Source organism: Pristiophorus japonicus, chromosome 4, assembly GCF_044704955.1.
Source record: "Pristiophorus japonicus isolate sPriJap1 chromosome 4, sPriJap1.hap1, whole genome shotgun sequence".
Classification (NCBI taxonomy): domain Eukaryota; kingdom Metazoa; phylum Chordata; class Chondrichthyes; family Pristiophoridae; genus Pristiophorus; species Pristiophorus japonicus.
In genome coordinates, this window is record NC_091980.1 from 288671857 (window position 1) to 288690823 (window position 18967).

The 18967-nt window shown below is 43.4% G+C and overlaps 1 protein-coding gene across 6 annotated transcripts in view; it reads right to left on the reverse strand.

Annotated features, from left to right (window-relative positions):
• Positions 1-316: 316 nt before the first annotated feature.
• Positions 317-18967, reverse strand: part of LOC139263451 (B-cell lymphoma/leukemia 11B-like) — a 188144-nt gene continuing 169493 nt past the window's right edge. For 4 of the 6 annotated variants that reach the window (XM_070879561.1, XM_070879555.1, XM_070879559.1 and 1 more), the window contains one exon: positions 6217-8481. In XM_070879561.1, the coding sequence (XP_070735662.1) occupies positions 6479-8481 (2003 nt within the window). In that variant the 3' untranslated portion in view covers positions 6217-6478. Of the gene's footprint in view, positions 5362-6216; positions 8482-18967 lie in introns of those variants that run through there. The other 2 variants (XM_070879560.1, XM_070879556.1) reach the window with 2 other exon arrangements.

Consider the following 18967-nt stretch of genomic DNA (forward strand, 5'->3'; position numbering starts at 1 on the left):
TTGGTCACGTACTAACTGATAACCTATTAACAAAAAATCTAATCATTACTGACCCACTTAACGGGACGGGTGAGCCTCTGGGGCTCAACCAGGTGTCACAAAGTGAATCGTACGTATGTTCCATTGTCATTTCTAACGCTATTGGCGGTTTTATTATCTCACTCAGCCTGGATTGTGCTCGACTTGACCTGTGATACCATCAGTCATGCAGGTGCTAACTGCTAAACGTGTATCGTTAAACCCAGATACTGAAAAGGGAAATAAAATAGGCAGAAAGGTAAAGGTTTGAAGATTGTAAAGATAACTTCTGATTTATTTCTTTCACTTGAAAATGGGACAAACATTTTGGATGAGTGTATGAATGAAATGGTAGACACAAGCTGAAAACAGTGTGGCTTAGGAAAGGGCTTGATTTTGTACAGAGAACAGAACAATAAATATTTCACAAAGCCAAGCTGATGTGACCTCTGGTCAGCACTTCAACATAAAAAAAGGATAAAGTGCGTCTGTTTTAAACAGAGCACAACACAAGCAATAATAAATAGTTCAAACTTGTAGTATAAGACCAAATTTCAAGTTACAATAAAAAGCTCTAAATACAGAAATAGAAAAAAAGCTAATAAAATATTTTGCCTTGCTGTTACAAATAGGTCCAACCCAAGTAGCATTGATTTGCTTTGCATTTTAAGTACAATTCTTAAAAATACAACAGCACCATTAAAGTGTTTTGGTCATGATAAAACAACCTGTGGACTGTGTTTAACAGAGGTGGGATGAAACATGAGCTCTTAACCTTTGAATGTTTTGTCAGATTTTTTTTCTCACAAATCTACATCCAGAAAAGTACACAATGTTGACTGGTCTGTGGTAAAGGGCAGCTTAGGGTGTTGAATCTTGCGAAGTGGCACACAATGCCAGAAGCTGCTAAAGCAGCACAGCCCGAGCACTAAATAGTGACGGGCACCAATGTCAGAGAATTAAACACCACTACATAAAGGAGCAATCAATGAATCCTAAACTGACCTAGTGGGAACTGGTCATAGGCGGGATATCGGTACAAGAAACTACCATGTCCAGTACTTTTTTTAAGTTTGTCAACTTTAGGAAAGCAGATACTACTTGTTCTCTACTTGAACCTATTGCGTAATTGTTACACTGGCTCAGTTTAGAGTTCATTAATCCCCGGCACCAAGTAATGCTGGCACTTTCAGCAGAAGGTGCTTCTTTCCATACTGTAATGGCTTCTCAGAGATGAAATGTGACAACTTAGGAAAATAATCTAGCTTCATCTAGTTCTGTGTCCACTGGAGTCTTGCGGTGTCTGTCAATATGTCGACCCTTAGTCACCACCAAGATGATTGCCTCCTTCTCTCTTTGTGGGCTGAAAAGAGCTGTATAACATTGCTGTAACACAACATTAAATTCAGTTCCCTACCTCCCGTTAGTGGTTCTAAACCTTCTCTAAACAAGAGATACCTCTCTTTCCTACATACTCTTGTATTGTTGCCTATTTCCACATATAGTTATTTACTTAAAAATGAAAACTGTCCTGTGTAAAGCACCACTTGGAGGACAAGAGTACAGTGAGGGCCCATTGTCACCTTACACTGGTTGGAAGGGGTTGACTCCATGGATTGTGCTTTACTGACATGATTAATTCAACCTTTTTTTTTTCCTGTTTGGCCAATGAGAATTTCACACGGGTCAAAGTTGGCACCTTTGTTTCTGTTGCCCAAACCAAGGGAGGTCCTTTCCTTGAATTGTTGGGGCACAAACTCAGCTCTGGCTTGGAATGCTGTTGACCTACCTTCCACCTCATTGAACTACCTGTGGAAGGTAGAACGTTGCGGGGGAAACAAAAGCATCACCGAGAACACTGTCTACTAGAACATTAGAAACTGGGGGCAAATGGTCACTTGTCGCCTTGTATAAAAAATAAAGGTAAAAATCAATTTAAAAATATGCAATTGTCAACAGATGTAACTCCAAAATAATGACACGTCTATTTGGAAACTAATCATATTTACCATTTGATGTCAATGTATTATTCTTAAGTCCACTTTCCGGTCCACTCTTTTACTGCAGAGATGGCAGATGTGTCATTTGCAGAATTAGCCACAGTGCTCTTTCCGCCGTCTGTGTGCTTTGTAAGGAAGATGTAACAGGGGCGTGATTTTGCCAAGTTCTTTGCCACCAGCGCCTGCTCGGAAAACTGAGGCCGACAGGCCAGTGAGACTGACAGAAGCCTTGAGAAGGGCTTTCAACTCTACGCTGAAGAAGGGGCTGGCTCTATGGATTGTACTTTATTGACATGATTAATTCAACATTCTGTTTTGGTTTGACCAATGAGAATTTCACACGGGTCAAATTTGGCACCGTTGTTTCTGTTGCCCAACCCAAGGGAGGTGCATCTCTTGGATTGAAACACTGCCCTAGCTTGGAACGATGCTGGCCTTCCTTCCACCTCACTGAACTAACTGAGTTAGGTAGAACGTTGCAGGAGAAACAAAGGCATCATCGAGAACACTGTCTACTGGAGCTTTAGAAAACTGAGGCAAATGGTCACTTGTCGCCTTGTATAAATGAAAATCAATAAAAAAATATGTAACTGTCAACAGTTGACACAACCTATCCCAAACAGCAATAGTTGCAGATTAACAGATATGCAATGGAGTCTCTAAAGCTTTCATGCTACATTTTATTTACAGAAAATGCACTGGAATGCCTGAATATCAAACTCACTAACAACTGGATACTTCAAGTCACTTAGCCCATAAGCTGATACGCAACTTAAAATACGTGGAGGTCAATGAATGCTGCACATGTCTTTAAGTAGTGGAATGCTAATGTTTCAGACCTTGATAGTTAAAGGTTGTTCAGATTGTTCGTCCAGAATGGTTTATTCTGTCCCATCCCCTCCGCCCCCCCACCTTAGTGCAAATTTCAAAGCGTCAAAATACAAATGGTTTCATCCCACCTCTTACCTATTATCATTACATATGTTGAGGAACCCGTGGAATGTGAAATAAGGAGTGAATGATCCTGTTAACACAAGAAACCAAACGGCAGTTTAGATCAACACATACTTGTACCTGCCTCATCAGTTTTACACAGCAGCAGATCAAGGAGGCCCGAAACCCAAATCCCCATGGAAACGTTGAACAAAACAGTGCCATGCGCGCAATGTGGATGCATCAGGGACAAGAGAGGAGACAATAAAAATATGGAACTATTGAAGGTAGTTCCACTGTGAAGAAATGCAGCATCTATTCTTTACCACTAGTGGTCTCTAGCACACTAATAACTGGGCGCATTAGTGACATCTAGTGGTAACTACTTACTGCACAAATCACTGTTTAATTTAACCATTCATTTTTCTTCAAGAAAAACTGGGCAACTATTTTACAAAACAAAAGAAAAGGCAGAAATGTGCCCAAAATAATGAAACTTCTCATCCCTGTCAGCATACACCTGCTCAGCATGTACACGACATAACTCGTCTGCTCTCTTCAACGCCGCGTACTGAATGATCCGTAAAGCTGCGCGAGATGCAACACGTTTTAGTCTTCATTCAGTCGGATTTACATTGATCTAACTCTGATCACCACAGATTGGAACAGAGTCCGTGTGAACAGGGAGAGTGAGGGCAGCAAGTCACAAAGGAAAAAAAAAACTCGAAACAGATTGGCAAAACTGTAAACCGTGCATATCCAACAGGGAATCCGGGCGGGGAGGTGGGGGGGGAGAAACTGTACAACTGAAAATCGAATCATCAGTGACCAGCAATGCATTTCCTAATTCCTTTTTGTTTTTTTTTTAACAAAAGGTCGTTACACAACCTTTTTATTTTCTCCTGTACAATAAGATTTCAGAACATACAAATTATTTTTGCACTATTTTTATCCTGCCAAAATTAAAAAAATATATTATGGCAGCCTGTGTGTTCTTTTTCTAATCCACTACCAAAAAAAAGGTACTTCTTTTTGTTGTACCTTTAAAAGGACAAGCAAACAGTTAAAAAATACAAGCTCCTGTATAAATACAGCAAGTGCCTACACTATTATGAACCAATACCAAGTAACCATTCCAGAGAAACAGAGAAGGGGAAAAAGTACAGGTCAGGAATGTGATTTAAGCAAAGCAATTACATGAATATGCACTTTTCTACTATTTTTTTTCTTGTCTACATATGGTAGCAGTAATCGTTCTTCCCAATACAAGTTCTATACAATTTTTGAAAAAAGATAAAACACCCAAGGCAAAAAAGTCTACTAAAACTGATAGTCAATTAGACTTTACAATTACAGTGACAAGTACAATTTTAGACCCACAAATTTACTGCAACAATTTCCATTTTTGAAAAAAAAAAATTTTTTTGTTTTTTTTTCTCCATTTTGTAAAATGCCCAGGCATTCTCCATTATTACAAATACTGGTACACTTTTACAGTGATCAAGAAACTGTAATATATATATTAAACCCCGTCACCAGTTGAATCAGAGAACCAATATACACATGGCCATAATGGCATCCATGTATTTACTAAGCAAACTTCGGAAAAAAAAAACCTCTTGATCATTCAACAAACACACGCACGCACACACAATTTTTTTTGTTGTTTTTTTTCCACCCTTGTATATATTCAATACTGTAAACTTATTCGAGACTGAGTGCACTAAATTCTGTTCAGAACAAAAAAAAAGGAGTAGCCATTGTTCCTGATGAGTAACTGTCTTTACGTTCTTGTCGGGACTCTGGAGGCATCTTTTTTTTTTAAAAACGTTTGAGCCTTGCTACAGTGGGGTTCCCACAGTTTAAGCAGCGTCCTGCAGCGTCAATTGATGAGCACAGACTGGCAGACTGGTTTTCCGAAGTTGATTAGATGGGTAGGAGGGGCAAGTGGGAGGGGATGGGGGGGGGAAAGGATGTTGTCTCGTCTTCACCAACTTTGTAGCGGCTGGCGTGAAGGTCCGCTGATTTATTTTGTTTGTTTTTGTTTACCAGTGCTGGATTGTTGGTGCGTGTAGAACTCTAGAATCTAATATGACGTACATTTTCCTCATTGTGGTGTGATTTTTTTTCGCTCTTCTTCAAATCAGTACTTTTTTTTTACTTCACAAAAAATGGTTTTGCATTTGTCTCAGAGACTCATTAGGAAGATCAAATATTCAAGGCACTCATGTCAAATTGAATGGCAGTATAAAAACCGTCAACTGACATTAACATTTTTTTTATAGTGCCAGCATTGTGAATGCTATGCTAAGCAACACTGACACTTTTAATCTCAGTTGTTCCCTAATGTATACCATAACCCTTTTGGACCATAGATTTCCCATAGTTTCTTGTTCAGAAGTCGCAGTTTCTATAATTAAAAAAACAAATATGTTAAGGTGCGGGTTCAAAAAAAGGAAATATCTCAGGTACAAATTTAGCTATTTAACACAATGGCCAAAGACCATCTACTCCTATTGGCAAAATACCAGTGAATTTCTACAATAATGCATATCGCTCACAATCGAGCACAGATGTTTCCGTAGGTGTTGGCAATAATGCACTTTCGTCTTTGCTCAGATTTACTATGCTGTGCATTTTATTCACTAATTAATAACACAACTACAAGTCCATTATTGCTTAGGTTAAAGTTTCTGGCTGGTACAACTGGGTACCAGATAGTAAACTGCCTCTCTCATTTGCCTGCTTCTTCTATTATTTTTTTTAAAGCGTTATAAACTTTAAGTCTTTAAGTCAGGCGTCTTTAACAAAAACCGACAACGGCAGTTCCAGACACCAGAGGCTGGCGAGATCAGTGCTACCTTTCGAACCCAGCTTGCGATGAAAACCTGTTAAGTGCTACGATTAGGATTGTGATCCGCTGTGGCTTTTTTTCTTTTCTTAAAAAATTTATAAAACAAAATTTTTTTGTGCAATTCCAATCCGTCCTCCCCACCAGCACCACCCCCCCTAAAAAAAATAAAAGAATGAAAAAACGCGGCTTCTATTCAAGAAATTACTGTGTTGAGTAGCTTAACTATTCAATTCCACACAAGCAGCGGCCCGAAAAAAGGGTTATTTCTACAGATCTGCACCTCAAAATGCAAGTAATCTCAGGTTTTTTTTTTTAAAAAGCGGGTAAAATCAAAAGGGATACCCAAAAAAAAAGAAATTTCAAACAACGAAAAAAAAAGTAAAAGAAAAAAAAAGTACCTGCACATGATGCTTGAAAAAATATTTTAAAAAAATAATAAATACAGAAATTATTGCACAGTTGAAAAGGCTCAACATTATTTACTGCCTCTACATCACCCTCAGGTTTGATTGAGCTTCTCAGATACAAATTATACCTTGAAAATATTTAAGTGCCACAGGAGGCACTCGGGGCCGACTTTCTCAGTTGGCAATTAATTAAGCTTTACAATTGAATTTTTTTGTGTGTGTGTGTTTTTTTTTTAAAACCAAGTCTCTTTTTACTTCAAGGAGCTTTAGCTTCTTTCTGCTTGTTCGATTTTTACGTCGCTTGTCAGCAAGTGTTCTCCGTGCCATTTTTTCATGTGTTTCTCAAGGGTGCTGTAAACGCTGAAGGGCATTTGACAAATGTCGCACCTGTAAACCTCCTTGCCGATCTGGCCGTGCGTTTTCATGTGGCGTGTCAGCTTGCTGCTCTGGGCGCATGCATAGTTGCAGAGCTCGCATTTGTAAGGCCGTTCGCCGGTGTGGCTCCTGCGGTGCACTGTCAAGTTGCTGCAGTTTTTGAACACTTTGCCGCAATACTCGCAAGTGTCGCTCCGGCGCCCTTCCTTGGAGCTGGGCCTCCCCGGGCCCGGCCCTCCCATGTGGGGGGTGCTGCCACTGCTGGCCGTGCCGCTGCGGCCTGAGAGACCCCCGTCCAGCATGTCCCCGGGCGGGGTGGAGAACCTCAGGCTGCCGTTCTCCGACGAGTGCTCGGAAGAAGTGGCAAAGGGGGATTGTCTGGAGTCGCCGAAGCCCAGGAACGGGTCTTTCATGAAGTGCCTTGATGCTGCGTAGCCCACCAGCCACTGAGAGTAAACATTCTCGGAGGGGATTAAAGGAGCCGAGGACAAGTCTAGGTCTTTCTCCATTTTAATTCGTTTGGCGGAGGCGATCGACAGAGAGGGGCTGGTGATGGGAGGAGGCTTCCGAGGCAACATGATCGGGAAAGGCTCACCGGGACCAAAGCCTCTTCCGTTCACTGTGCCTTCTTCCGGCCGATCCAGTTCGCCTGCGACAGAGTCTTCGTCTCCAGTGTCTCTCTGACCGTCAGAAGATCGTTTCGAGAAGATATTACGCTTCTGCTTGTCAGTAAGCACGTCACTGTAATGTTGGATTGCCCGGAGGCCTACGTTTTCCATGACTTTGCCCAGTACACAGTGCTTTTCGTTCACTGGCAGTTTGAAACCGTTCTCTCGGTTGCGACTCAGCTCGGAGTCCATACTGAAACTGGACTCGGGCCGGCTTTCGTTTTCCAATTCCTCCTCCTCTTCCTCCTCCTCCTCCTCCTCCTCCTCCTCGTTCTCATTCACCAGGCCGGCGTTGAAGTTGGCCACGTTTGATTTCAGGCCGCAGCCTTCCCCGCCGGCGTGCTCACTGGTGCCGGGCTCGGGGGAGCTTGTGGCGGACAGTCCGTCGTCTGACCGGCCCGTGATGGAGGCTGACTTGTGTATGTGCGTTTTCATGTGGCGCTTCAGCTTGCTGGCCTGGGAGCAGGCGTGGTCGCAGAGCTGGCACTTATAGGGTTTCTCCCCTGTGTGGCTCCGCCGGTGGACAATCAGATTGCTCTGAAACTTGAAGGTTTTCCCGCAGAACTCGCAGGATTTGCTCTTGGCCTGCGACTGAGGAGGGGTTGTGCTGCTGGGGGGCATGGGAGGCAGTGGCGGAGTGCTCAGAAACGGCGACTTGGGGCTGGGCTGGAAGGGCTGAAGCAAGCGATGCATAGGATTGTGCCGGCTGGGCGACAAGGGCGGGGTGGAGTTGTTGTTCCCCGCCAGCTCTCGGAGCCTCCTGGAGAAGTCCATGGTCTGGGATTCTATACCCAGCGGGTGGTTCAAGCGCATTACTCTGTCAAAGGCACTATGATGCTGAGATACCAAGCCCATTTCATCAGCACTAAGGCGGTCCAGACGGTGTGGGTCTAGATGATGGCGAGGCGGCGGGCTGAAAATGGGGGGAGTGTTGGGGAGGCGGCCATCGCCAAAGCCCGGGTGCTCCTGGAGGAGTGGTCCGGTCATCCGCAGCAGGTTGAAAGGATTGTTCTCGCCCAGGAAAGTAGTAAGTGGGGACTGTGAGATGTGGTCTGGGCCCAAGGGGGGTGGAAGGCCAATCCGCGGAGTAAGGGGGCTGCTCGATGGGTGCGTCTCCAAGTAAATGCGGAATCCGTGAGTATTCTGTGCATGTTGGAGCAGGAACCAAGCGCTTGTAAAAGGCTGCTTGCATGTTGTGCAAATGTAGCTTGAAGGCTCATCTTTACCTGCAAGAAAACAGAAAAATGCATTTTGTTAAAATATTATCACCGACAACTTGCATTTATACAGCACTTTTAATGTAGTAAAACGTCCCAACGGCGCTTCACAGGAGTATTATCAGGCAAAATCTGACACCGAGACACAGAAAAAGAAAAAAAGGGAAGCCTTGCATTTATATAGCACCTTTCACAACCACTGAACATCTCAAAGTGCTTTACAGCCAATTAAGTACTTTTGGAGTATAGTCACTGTTGTAATGGTGACTTGGTCACAGAGGTCGGTTTTAAGGAGGACATTTGGAAAGCAAAATTCGGTCAGGCAGAGTCAGCATGGATTTATGAAGGGGAAGTCATGTTTGACAAATTTGCTGGAATTCTTTGAGGATGTAACGAACAGGGTGGATAAAGGGGAACCAGTGGATGTGGTGTATTTGGACTTCCAGAAGGCATTTGACAAGCTGCCACATAAAAGGTTACTGCACAAGATAAAAGTTCATGGGGTTGGGGGTAATATATAGAGGATTGGCTAACTAACAGAAAACAGAGAGTCGGGATAAATGGTTCATTCTCTGGTTGGCAACCAGTAACTAGTGGGTGCCACAGAGATCAGTGCTGGGACCCCAACTATTTACAATCGATATCAATAACTTGGAAGAAGGGACCGAGTGTAACGTAGCCAAGTTTGCTGACGATACAAAGATGGGAGAAAAAGCAATGTGTGAGGAGGACACAAAAAAATCTGCAAAAGGACATAGACAGCTAAGTGAGTGGGCAAGAATTTGGCAGATGGAGTATAATGTTGGAAAGTGTGAAGTCATGCACTTTGGCAGAAAAAAATCGAAGAGCAAGTTATTATTTAAATGGAGAAAGATTGCAAAGTGCTGCAGTACAGCGGAACCTGGGGGTACTTGTGCATGAAACACAAAAGGATAGTATGCAGGTACAGCAAGTGATCAGGAAGGCCAATGGAATCTTGGCCTTTATTGTAAAGGGGTTAGAGTATAAAAGCAGGGAAGTCTTGCTACAGCTATATAAGGTATTGGTGAGGCCACACCTGGAATACTGCGTGCAGTTTTGGTTTCCATATTTACGAAAGGATATACTTGCTTTGGAGGCAGTTCAGAGAAGTTTCACAAGGTTGATTCCGGGAATGAGGGGGTTGACATGAGGAAAGGTCGAGTAGGTTGGGCTTCTACTCATTGGAATTCAGAAGAATGAGAGGTGATCTTATCGAAACATATAAGATTATGAGGGGGCTTGACAAGGTGGATGAAGAGAGGATGTTTCCACTGATGGGGGAGACTAGAACTAGAGGGCATGATCTTAGAATAAGGGGCCGCCCATTTAAGATGGAGATGAGGAGAAATTTCTTCTCTCAGAGGATTGTAAATCTGTGGAATTCGCTGCCTCAGAGAGCTATGGAAGTTGGGACATTGAATAAATTGAAGACCGAAATAGATAGTTTCTTAAATGATAAGGGGATAAGGGGTTATGGGGAGCGGGCGGGAAAGTGGAGCTGAGTCCATGATCAGATCAGCCACTTATTGAATGGTGGAGCAGGCTCGAGGGGCCATATGGCCTACTCGTGTTCCTATTTTTTATGTTCTTAAAGGAGGAGAGGTGGAGAGGTTTATGGAGGCAATTTCAGAGTTTAGGGCCTAGGCAGCTGAAGGCACGGCTACCAATGGTAGGCCGATGGAAAGCGGGGATGCGCAAGAGGCCAGAATTGGAGGTGCACAGAGATTTTGGAGGGTTGTGGGGCTGGAGGAGGTGACAGAGAAAGGGAGGGGCGAAGCCATGGAGCGATTTGAACAACTGGATGAGAATTTAAAATCCAAGACATTTCCAGAACGAGAGCCAATGTAGGCTAGCGAACACATGGGGTGATAGATGAACGAGACTTGGTGCGAGTTAGGATAGCAGTCTCAAGACCAGAATCAGTGGAAGACAACATTATCTTACTTGAGTGGATCTTCCTGTTCCTGCATCTACAGCTACTGGACCACTGGTATGTGAAGGGAATGCAGATAAAGTCGCAGTAGAGAAGATCATATTGCCAGTGGGGAATCTCCCTGATTTTCCGGCCCTTTAAATAAATGGATGGGAAAACAAAAATTGTCCGGGCTCAGTTCGGGGAGTGTGCTCCTCGCTGCCCATAGTTCCCTTAACTCCGTGTGCCCAGGTGACTCGATAGCCCCAGGTACAGGAATACGAAAATCAGCGATACTGCACGTTCTTCTTATGTAAAGACCTAGGGGGGTAGTGCGAGGGGCCCCGCCAAGCTGCTGAAACAAGTAGGAACAAAAGAAAGGATAAATCATAACATCGCAGTTCTGGGACAGCAAGCTTGGGCTTTGAAGCCTGTAAAGGGGAGAGGTGAGGAGAAGATTTTTTTTTAATTATGTGGTGAGTTATGATGATCTGGAATGGCACTGCCTGAAAGGGCGGTGGAAGCAGATTCAATGGTAACTTTCAAAAGCGAATAAAAAAAATGCTGGGCTATGGAACGAATTGGATAGTTCTACCAAAGAGTCGGCAGAGGCACGATGGGCCGAATGGCCTCCTTCTGTGCGGTATCATTCTAGAGGGAGGGACGATTGACGCAAGTAAGGAATTCCAGTGTTGAAGTCGTCAGAAGGCTTGAGTTAGAGTAGTTGGATGTGTCTTGGCTTTAACACAATGGGAGTGTAGGAGAGGGAGGGAGAGATGGTAGGATGGTGTGTGTAGCTGCTCTCATCACTTTTACATTTCAATGAAAGTCAATTTTCTATTAGTTTAATCTAATGTTGTGACAGAATCAATTATAATACACAGACATCCAAAAGCTATTTTTCAATAATTAGCAAACAAAGATTGGACTGAATCATGTAGCATTATCTCTGCTGGCAAATGAATATAAACCAGAGACCTCTAACAGTCACAGAGGTCAACTGTTTAGACCAGTCAGTCCTTACCGAATCAGCTGCATTCTCACAGCTCAATTAATTGCAGCCATTGATACACTGCAGCAAAATATCTTAGTCAGTCAGTACTTGGGCAACAAGCAGGAATGAAGCAGTTTCCTGATGGAATAGTTCCTGTTGCTATTATAACTCTGCTGCCTCCCTCTAATTTTAACCCCCTCCAACCACACACCAAGCCTGTTATCGGACCTTATGCTCATATTACGCTCCTGAGCTAACATGGTCCAGTCTGCACTTATAAGAACATAAGAAATAGGAGCAGGAGGGGGCCATTTGGCTGCTCGAGCTTGCTGCGGCCATTCAATAAGATCTTGGCCTCAACTCCACTTCACCGCCCGCTTCTCATGACCCTCAACACCGCAGCTGCAATAAACAGAAAGTTCCCTTGGTCAGGTCACAAGGCGTTGCGTGTGACTAGTCCAGGGGAGAACTTCCATCCTCCTCTCCTGTTGACAAACTGATAAAAGGAATCCCGAACGTGACCCAAAGGCTGGCCCTTCTGGGTGACAGTGAGGCGCTTCAGAACAGCAGCGAGCTTATAATCTCTCAGGTTTTACTCCCGAAACGTGCGTTGTGACGCAAATTGTGTATGCGGTTGCCCGGATAAATTGCCTTATTTTAAGGGAAAATAAATAAACTCAAAGCTACAATGCATGGCACAATAGAAACATCTCACAATAGGCTGCTGAAAATGCACAGCTGCCCCGTGAAAACGGTCTGTAATCAGCTTCTGAATGAAAGCATGTTATCTGAGCAGACCTCAGTCCTCTCGAGCTCCAGTCACAGGAGCTACCAGCCCGACATTAACATTGTCGACCGAGTGCATCCTCACAACATAGGACCTGTAAAGAGGTCCCCGGAGTGGTATTCTATCCATTTAATGAGCAGTCGCATCCTTCACCTTGGTTTTACCTGCTTTCCCTGGCTTTGAATTAATCAATTAATCAGAGACAGCTGTTCAATTATACTTCTAAAAATTTACTGGAGATCTCTACAGCCATTTCCATATGGTTCCTGATGAGGAAAACTTTAATGACCTGTTCACTGCTGCACTACTCAATGAAGAATGCTATTAGTGTTTTTTCATTAAGGCTGTCCCAGTACATTGTGTTAATATGATAGCCTAATTCTTTATCTTTTACTGACAGGGCTTAACCCCCTCCAAGTTATTTGGAATGATAGGCAGATGAGAAAATTGCCAGCTCAAGAACAACCCTTGCCTCCCCCACCCCCCCAACCACCTTACAGCATATACATTGTATAGCTGTTAAAACAAAACGTAGAACAATGAACATTTATTTTGTTGACCTGGGAATTGATCTCCTCACATTGCTGAAATTCAGCCATTTGACTAGGCAACAGCTTTTGACAGGTTCAGACTGAAGCGTAGCCAAGAGAAAGAAGTAAGTAAAATATACAGTCTCTTCAGAAACAAGCAAGGGCCCCCACCTGAAAATATACACATCCACCTCACACATGGCTTTTTCATTAGTAGTGTTCCAGAGGTGAACTTACAATGTAATCGGCATTCTCTAAATGAATTGAGTTTTCATATCTTCTCGTTGACCCTAGAAAACGCTGTCACGGCTACCCGCCAGCAATTCCACAAAGGTGCATTTGAACATTTCCAACTATGTTCTCGCAGATCGCTTCAGCACAGCACCGGCAATAGCTCGGTACAGATCAGGCAGCTCGTTGGAGAAAAACAATGCCAATGCACTGTGAACCTCTGGTCACTTAAGTCTCAGCTGTGGCTCAGTAGATAGCCCACTTACCTCTAAGTCACAAGATTGTGGGTTCAAATCCCACTCCAGAGACTTGAGCACATTAAAATCTAGACTGACATGGGAGTACTGCACTGTTGGAGGTGCTGTCTTTTGGATGAGATCTTAAACTGAGACTGTGTCTGCTCTCTCTCAGGTGGGAGTAAAAGATCGCATGGCACTATTTCGAAGAAGAGCAGGGGGGGGGATATCCCCAATGTCCTGGCCAATATTTATCACTAAAACAGATTATCTGGTCATTATCACATTGCTGTTTGTGGGAGCTTGCTGTGTGCAAATTGGCTGCTGCATTTCCTACATTACAACAGTGACTAGACTCCAAAAATATTTCATTGGCTGTAAAGCGCTTTGAGATGCCTGTGGCATCAAGCCACAAGAACTAGAAAAGACCATTCGGCTAATCAAGCTTACCAGTTTTTTGACTGAATTCACCACACTCCCTATTTTCCACCCTCTCACCATACCCCTCCATCCTCGAACTTCTCAAGAAATACATCTAGCGGTCTCCTGAACCCGTAGCATTTTTTTAAAATTTTCCCTCATAACTTCTTCCCTAGGTTCATTACCACTTGCACCAATTCTCTAATCACTCCTAATTTTTACATGTTTCTGAATCCTATTTTAAATTAAGGTGAAATAAATCACCAGGGAAAGGCAACTGGAGTGAACAGATTGTAGAGATGGGTTTGACTGGCAACCAGATACATTCCTGGAGAGAGAAGGGATTGAGAAGGTGAGTCAGTGGACTTGATCTAAGCAATGGTTTAATAGTGTTTTACTGGTCCTTAAAAGTGTCGACGGTGATTGTGAATAAAACGGTTGCTGCACTCTCCCAGTAGGTATTCGATGAATAGGTATATGCTTTTTAATTTCAAAATGCTGGTTCTTTTCTTGAATATTTACATTTGTAAGTAGTAGAATAAGAGGTCCTTGAAGCGGTTTATACCAATAAAGAAAAGGCCACATTTACAACAACAACTTGTATTTGTATAGCACCATTAACATAGTGAAATGTCCCAAGGCACTTTACAGGAGTATTATGCGATATAAATTTGATACTGAGCCTTATAAGTAAAAATTAGCACAGTGGTCAAAGAGATATGTTTTAAGGGGCGTCTTGGAGGAGGAAGGAGAGGCAGAGAGGTTTAGGCAGGTAATTCCAGGGCTTGGGGCCCAGGCAACAGAAGGCACAGCCACCAATGGTTGAGCGATTACAATCAGGGATCCTCAGGAGGGCAGAATTAGCGAGCGCAGATATCTCAGGGGTTGTAGGGCTGGAGGAGATTACAGAGATTGGGAGGGGTGAGGCCATAAAGGATTTTGAAAATAAAGATGAGAATTTTGAAATCAAGACGTTGCTTAACCGGGAGCCAATGTAGGTCAGCGAGCACAGGGGTGATGGGTGAGCAGGACTTGGTGTGAGTTAGGACATAGGCAGCCAAGTTTTGGATCACCTCTACAGTAGAATGTGCGAGTCCAGCCAGGAATGCGTTGGAATAGTCAAGTCTAGGTGTAACAAAGGCATGGATGAGGGTTTCAGCAGCAGGTGTTCTGAGGCAAGGGCGGAGACGGGCGATGTTACGGAGGTGGAAATAGGCGGAGTTAGTTATGCTGCGGATATGTGGTCGGAAGCTTATTTCAGGGTCAAATATGACAACCAAGGTTGCGAACAGTCTGGTTCGAAAACACCTAGCCAAGAGGCCACTTGACATCTAACCAGTTGGATTTTTCCTATTTTCTCTCCGATTTCGCCCCCTCCTGCCTTGACGGTGTTGACTACCTCCCTGGGATCCTGGCTCTTCCTGGATACATTGGTCAAGTGACCTTTACTCACCTGTGATCCTTGACAGTGAATGCTGGCAGGCCAGATGACCATGCAGGACCTCCCTAAACGCAGGCACACCTACGTAAAGGGGTTGCTGCCCACCAAATCAGGAGCGGAAATTGTGGCCATTCACCCCCCCCCCCCCCCACAAACCAAAGGCAATGCGATCAATCTTAATGCCCTACCACTCCCCTGGTCAACTAACACCACAGACCACAGATTGAGCCTGCAAACCCCACTGGTTTGTATGGCTCAAAGACAGGCTGAGCCACTGGGATTCCTGTATCAGTTAATCATTGTGTTCTATAATACAGAAATCATTGCCCCTCACGGGCTATACAAAGCAATTACATTTTGGATATGGGTGAAAGCCAATCCATCGCACTAAGTACGATATATTAGGTGTACCAGTTCACAAAGAATTATCAGCAACCTTAATGCAATTTTCTTTGTGCACATTTTTGGTTTAAACGGGTGACATTTTATGGTATCATTGGAGTTCTGACCCGGCAGAGCAAGTAAACCCCGCAGTGGAAGAGAGCTGGACCATCAGTAAGAGAGCAAGTCATTAAAAACCATCGGGAAGAGATTGTCATTAACCCGGAATAGTGATGTTAATTCAGCTAACCCGCACTGTGTGGTCTCAACTCTCCCTTCAAACCAGCTCCCTGATGCTGCCACGAGCACCCAGAATTTTCTTTTTGAATTAGTTGAAGCGCAGGGGGAGAAAAAGCTATTAGCAGTTAAAGATTAACTTATTTGCTGACAGATTTTGAATCTCAGCCTTTTGAGAAATATGCAAGAAATAAACTGCAAACGAGTGCGCTTTTAATTGAACTCTGTTCACGACAAAGTATTTAAGAGTATTTTGATCAAAGGGTGGCCATGATCTTCTTCAGGTGCCACGTCTCCCTCCCGTGTCTCTTCAGCCTAATGTCGCGAATGATGCTCACGGCTGGGACCGAATGCAGTTCTCGCCACCACTAAACCTCGGCCAACCATCCCCCTCCACCTGTCACCTCTATTGCCTGGCATGGAAAGATCCCGCTGTCCTCCAGCGGTCCTGTGGCGATTTGATAAAATACACTGAGTTGAATTCAGCAAACAAGCCAAGACATGATCTCTCTCTCTCACTCTCTGTATTCAGGCTCGTTATTCATAATTGAGACGGGTTACCCTATAAGGCAAGACCTTCAAAGGGCAACGTATTTGGCTCCCTTTATGTTGACAGATTGACGTCAGGCAATGATAGATGGAGAATCAGTGAAGGACCAACTGTGTCCCATATTTCTTTCACAGATAACTCTCGATACACTTTGGTTATTCATCGAGATACCCTTCACCAATGCATTTATCTTGATATAAGCGAAGCCTGTTAAATAAAATTCCACCTTTTAAATCCTGATTCACTATTACTTTGACATATTCTGATCGTTGTTCTGTAGAAGGGAGGTTTACAGATCCAAGTCTGTCGGATCTCCTGAAGGGGGCGCTGGTTTGGTTTGCTCAGATCTGCCAGGAAATTCTTTCAACTACTTTGATGAAGTTTTAACTTTGGACTCTCTGTAGTGCAGTAGCTTTGATGCATGCCAACTGGAGAAAAATAGTGGATAATCCAGAAATAAACTGTTAACTACAGCGACCTTTATGTCACAGAGGGAAGCTCGCTTAAATCATGTGCAATTATCGAGCCCAATGGTTTTCAAGGGGAAAACAGGCAAAATATAGAATGCAACCACAAACTAACGGTGAAAATCTCTTGTATACAAAGATGGAACTGGACTTATTCAGTTACCATGAACCAGTGACCCAGCTATTGTGTTAAAACAAATTCCTGTAAGATTGGACAGATCTCCAAATCCAACACTTGACGCGACTACAATAAGACTCAATTGGCAAAAGTAAAATTGCAAAGCCCCGTCTCAAGTCAGGAATAATTCAATTTTGGAACAGGGTTTATGAAACATGAAGTAAAAGAACACTATTGTCGGGAACACTTACAAAAGGCTTTATATTCCTTCAGTAACAGAAAAGCAAAATACGGCAGATGCATTATTCCTTCTGAACTTGCCATTTTTTTTTTACCTTGCTAGGTATAAATGTGATTTTATATATTTTTTTAGATTAAAAAATTGTTGATATCCCAGCGTGTGCTGCGGTTAGTTCAACGATGCATAGTTATCAGCCGATGAGATTTCATAAAAATCAATCAGAGAATGGCTAATTGAAAAACCTCAGATTGTTAACAGTTATGTTTTCCATTAGCTCCCACCGTAGTAAATCTACACAAACCTCCTGCCTAATCCCACGAGCCAATGTACAGACAGTATTTTAATTTTAATGGAGCTATGCAGAGCATACATTTAGCAACTAAGTGGTAATTGACATTACACAGACACAGTCTCATAGCCACATTATATAGGTTAGCAAATACAGAAGGGAATCATTAATGGGGCAGAGCAAACAAATGATAATGTATGTATGCAGTGCTGAATGAAGTGATGTTGAGAGTGTTGGGTCTTGTGGGATTTATAAAACAGAAAAAAGTGGCAATGGAGCACTAGTAAATTTGTCTCATTTGTCTATTAAACTAAAGGTCAGCCTGCTGACCTGAAACACAATAAAATATTGTAACTTCAGAGTGGGACTATGTCAGTGCTTACTCAATTCGACTCTTAGCAGAAACCCAATTCTTTTTCTCCTGGTGTCGGCGTCGTTCACTTGGTAGCACTTTCACCTCCAAGTCAAGGAGGTCGCGAGTTCCAACGTCGCTCCGGGTCACCAGTGCCTAATAATCTCAGCTGAGACTTTGGTGCAGCTTTGAAGGAGTACTAAGGCGTGAGAGGTGTCATCTTTCACGTGAGGTGTTAACCACCCCCCTCCCCCGCCCCCTTTCTACCTGCTCAGGTGGAACCGTGGTCCTAATTGAGGAAGTTCGCCATGTCAACTTTCCTCACCGAACCACACAGCAAACACAGGCCATTTACCTCATTTACTGTTTGCGCACAGAACTGGCTGCTGCATTTGCCAACGTAACAACTGTGACTATACTTCAAAAAACTTCATTGATGGTGAAATGTTCTGGGACATCCCCCAGAAGTGGTAAGCTGCTGTGTCAACAACAACAACTTGTATTTATATAGCGCCTTCAACGTAGTGAAACGTCCCACGGCGCTTCACAGGAGTATTATGAGATTTTTAAAAATTAGCACCGAGCCGCATTACGAGAAATTAGGGCAGGTAACCAAAAGCTTGGTCAAAGAGGTAAGTTTTAAGGAGCGTCTTGAAGGAGGAAGGAGAGGTAGAGAGGCGGAGAGGTTTAGGCAGGGAGTTCCAGAGCTTGGGGCCCAGGCAACAGAAGGCACGGCCACCGATGGTTGAGTGATTATAATCAGGGATGCTCAAGAGGGCAGAATTAGAGAAGCGCAGACATCTCAGAGGTTGTGGGGCTGGAGGAGATTACAGAGGTAGGAAGGGGCGAGGCCATGGAGGGGTTTGAAAACAAGAATGAGAATTTTGAAATAAAGGGTGTAAATAATAAATCCACCTGCACTGCAGAGGCTGTTGGACCTGCCATGTATTTTGGTTTTGATTTCAGATTTCCACCATTTGCAATTCTTTTTAGTTTAATGCAAACAATTCTTCTCTGGAAGCAAACAAGATGGTAGTGACTTAATAGACATTATTCACAACAGTGAAATTTAAATGGCAAGTGACCCAATTAAAAAGCAGAGGGACCGAGTAGCGTTACCAAACTGCACTGCACTCTCAGTAACGGACAATGACAACTTTTTAATTTCTCCTTCTTCAAAAGATGCAAGAAATTCTGGACAGTGGAATATGTCTTTGTTTTACTGGTTAATCAATGCCCTCCAGAAATGCACTTACAAAGAAAAATGACACGACCAATTCTCTGGATA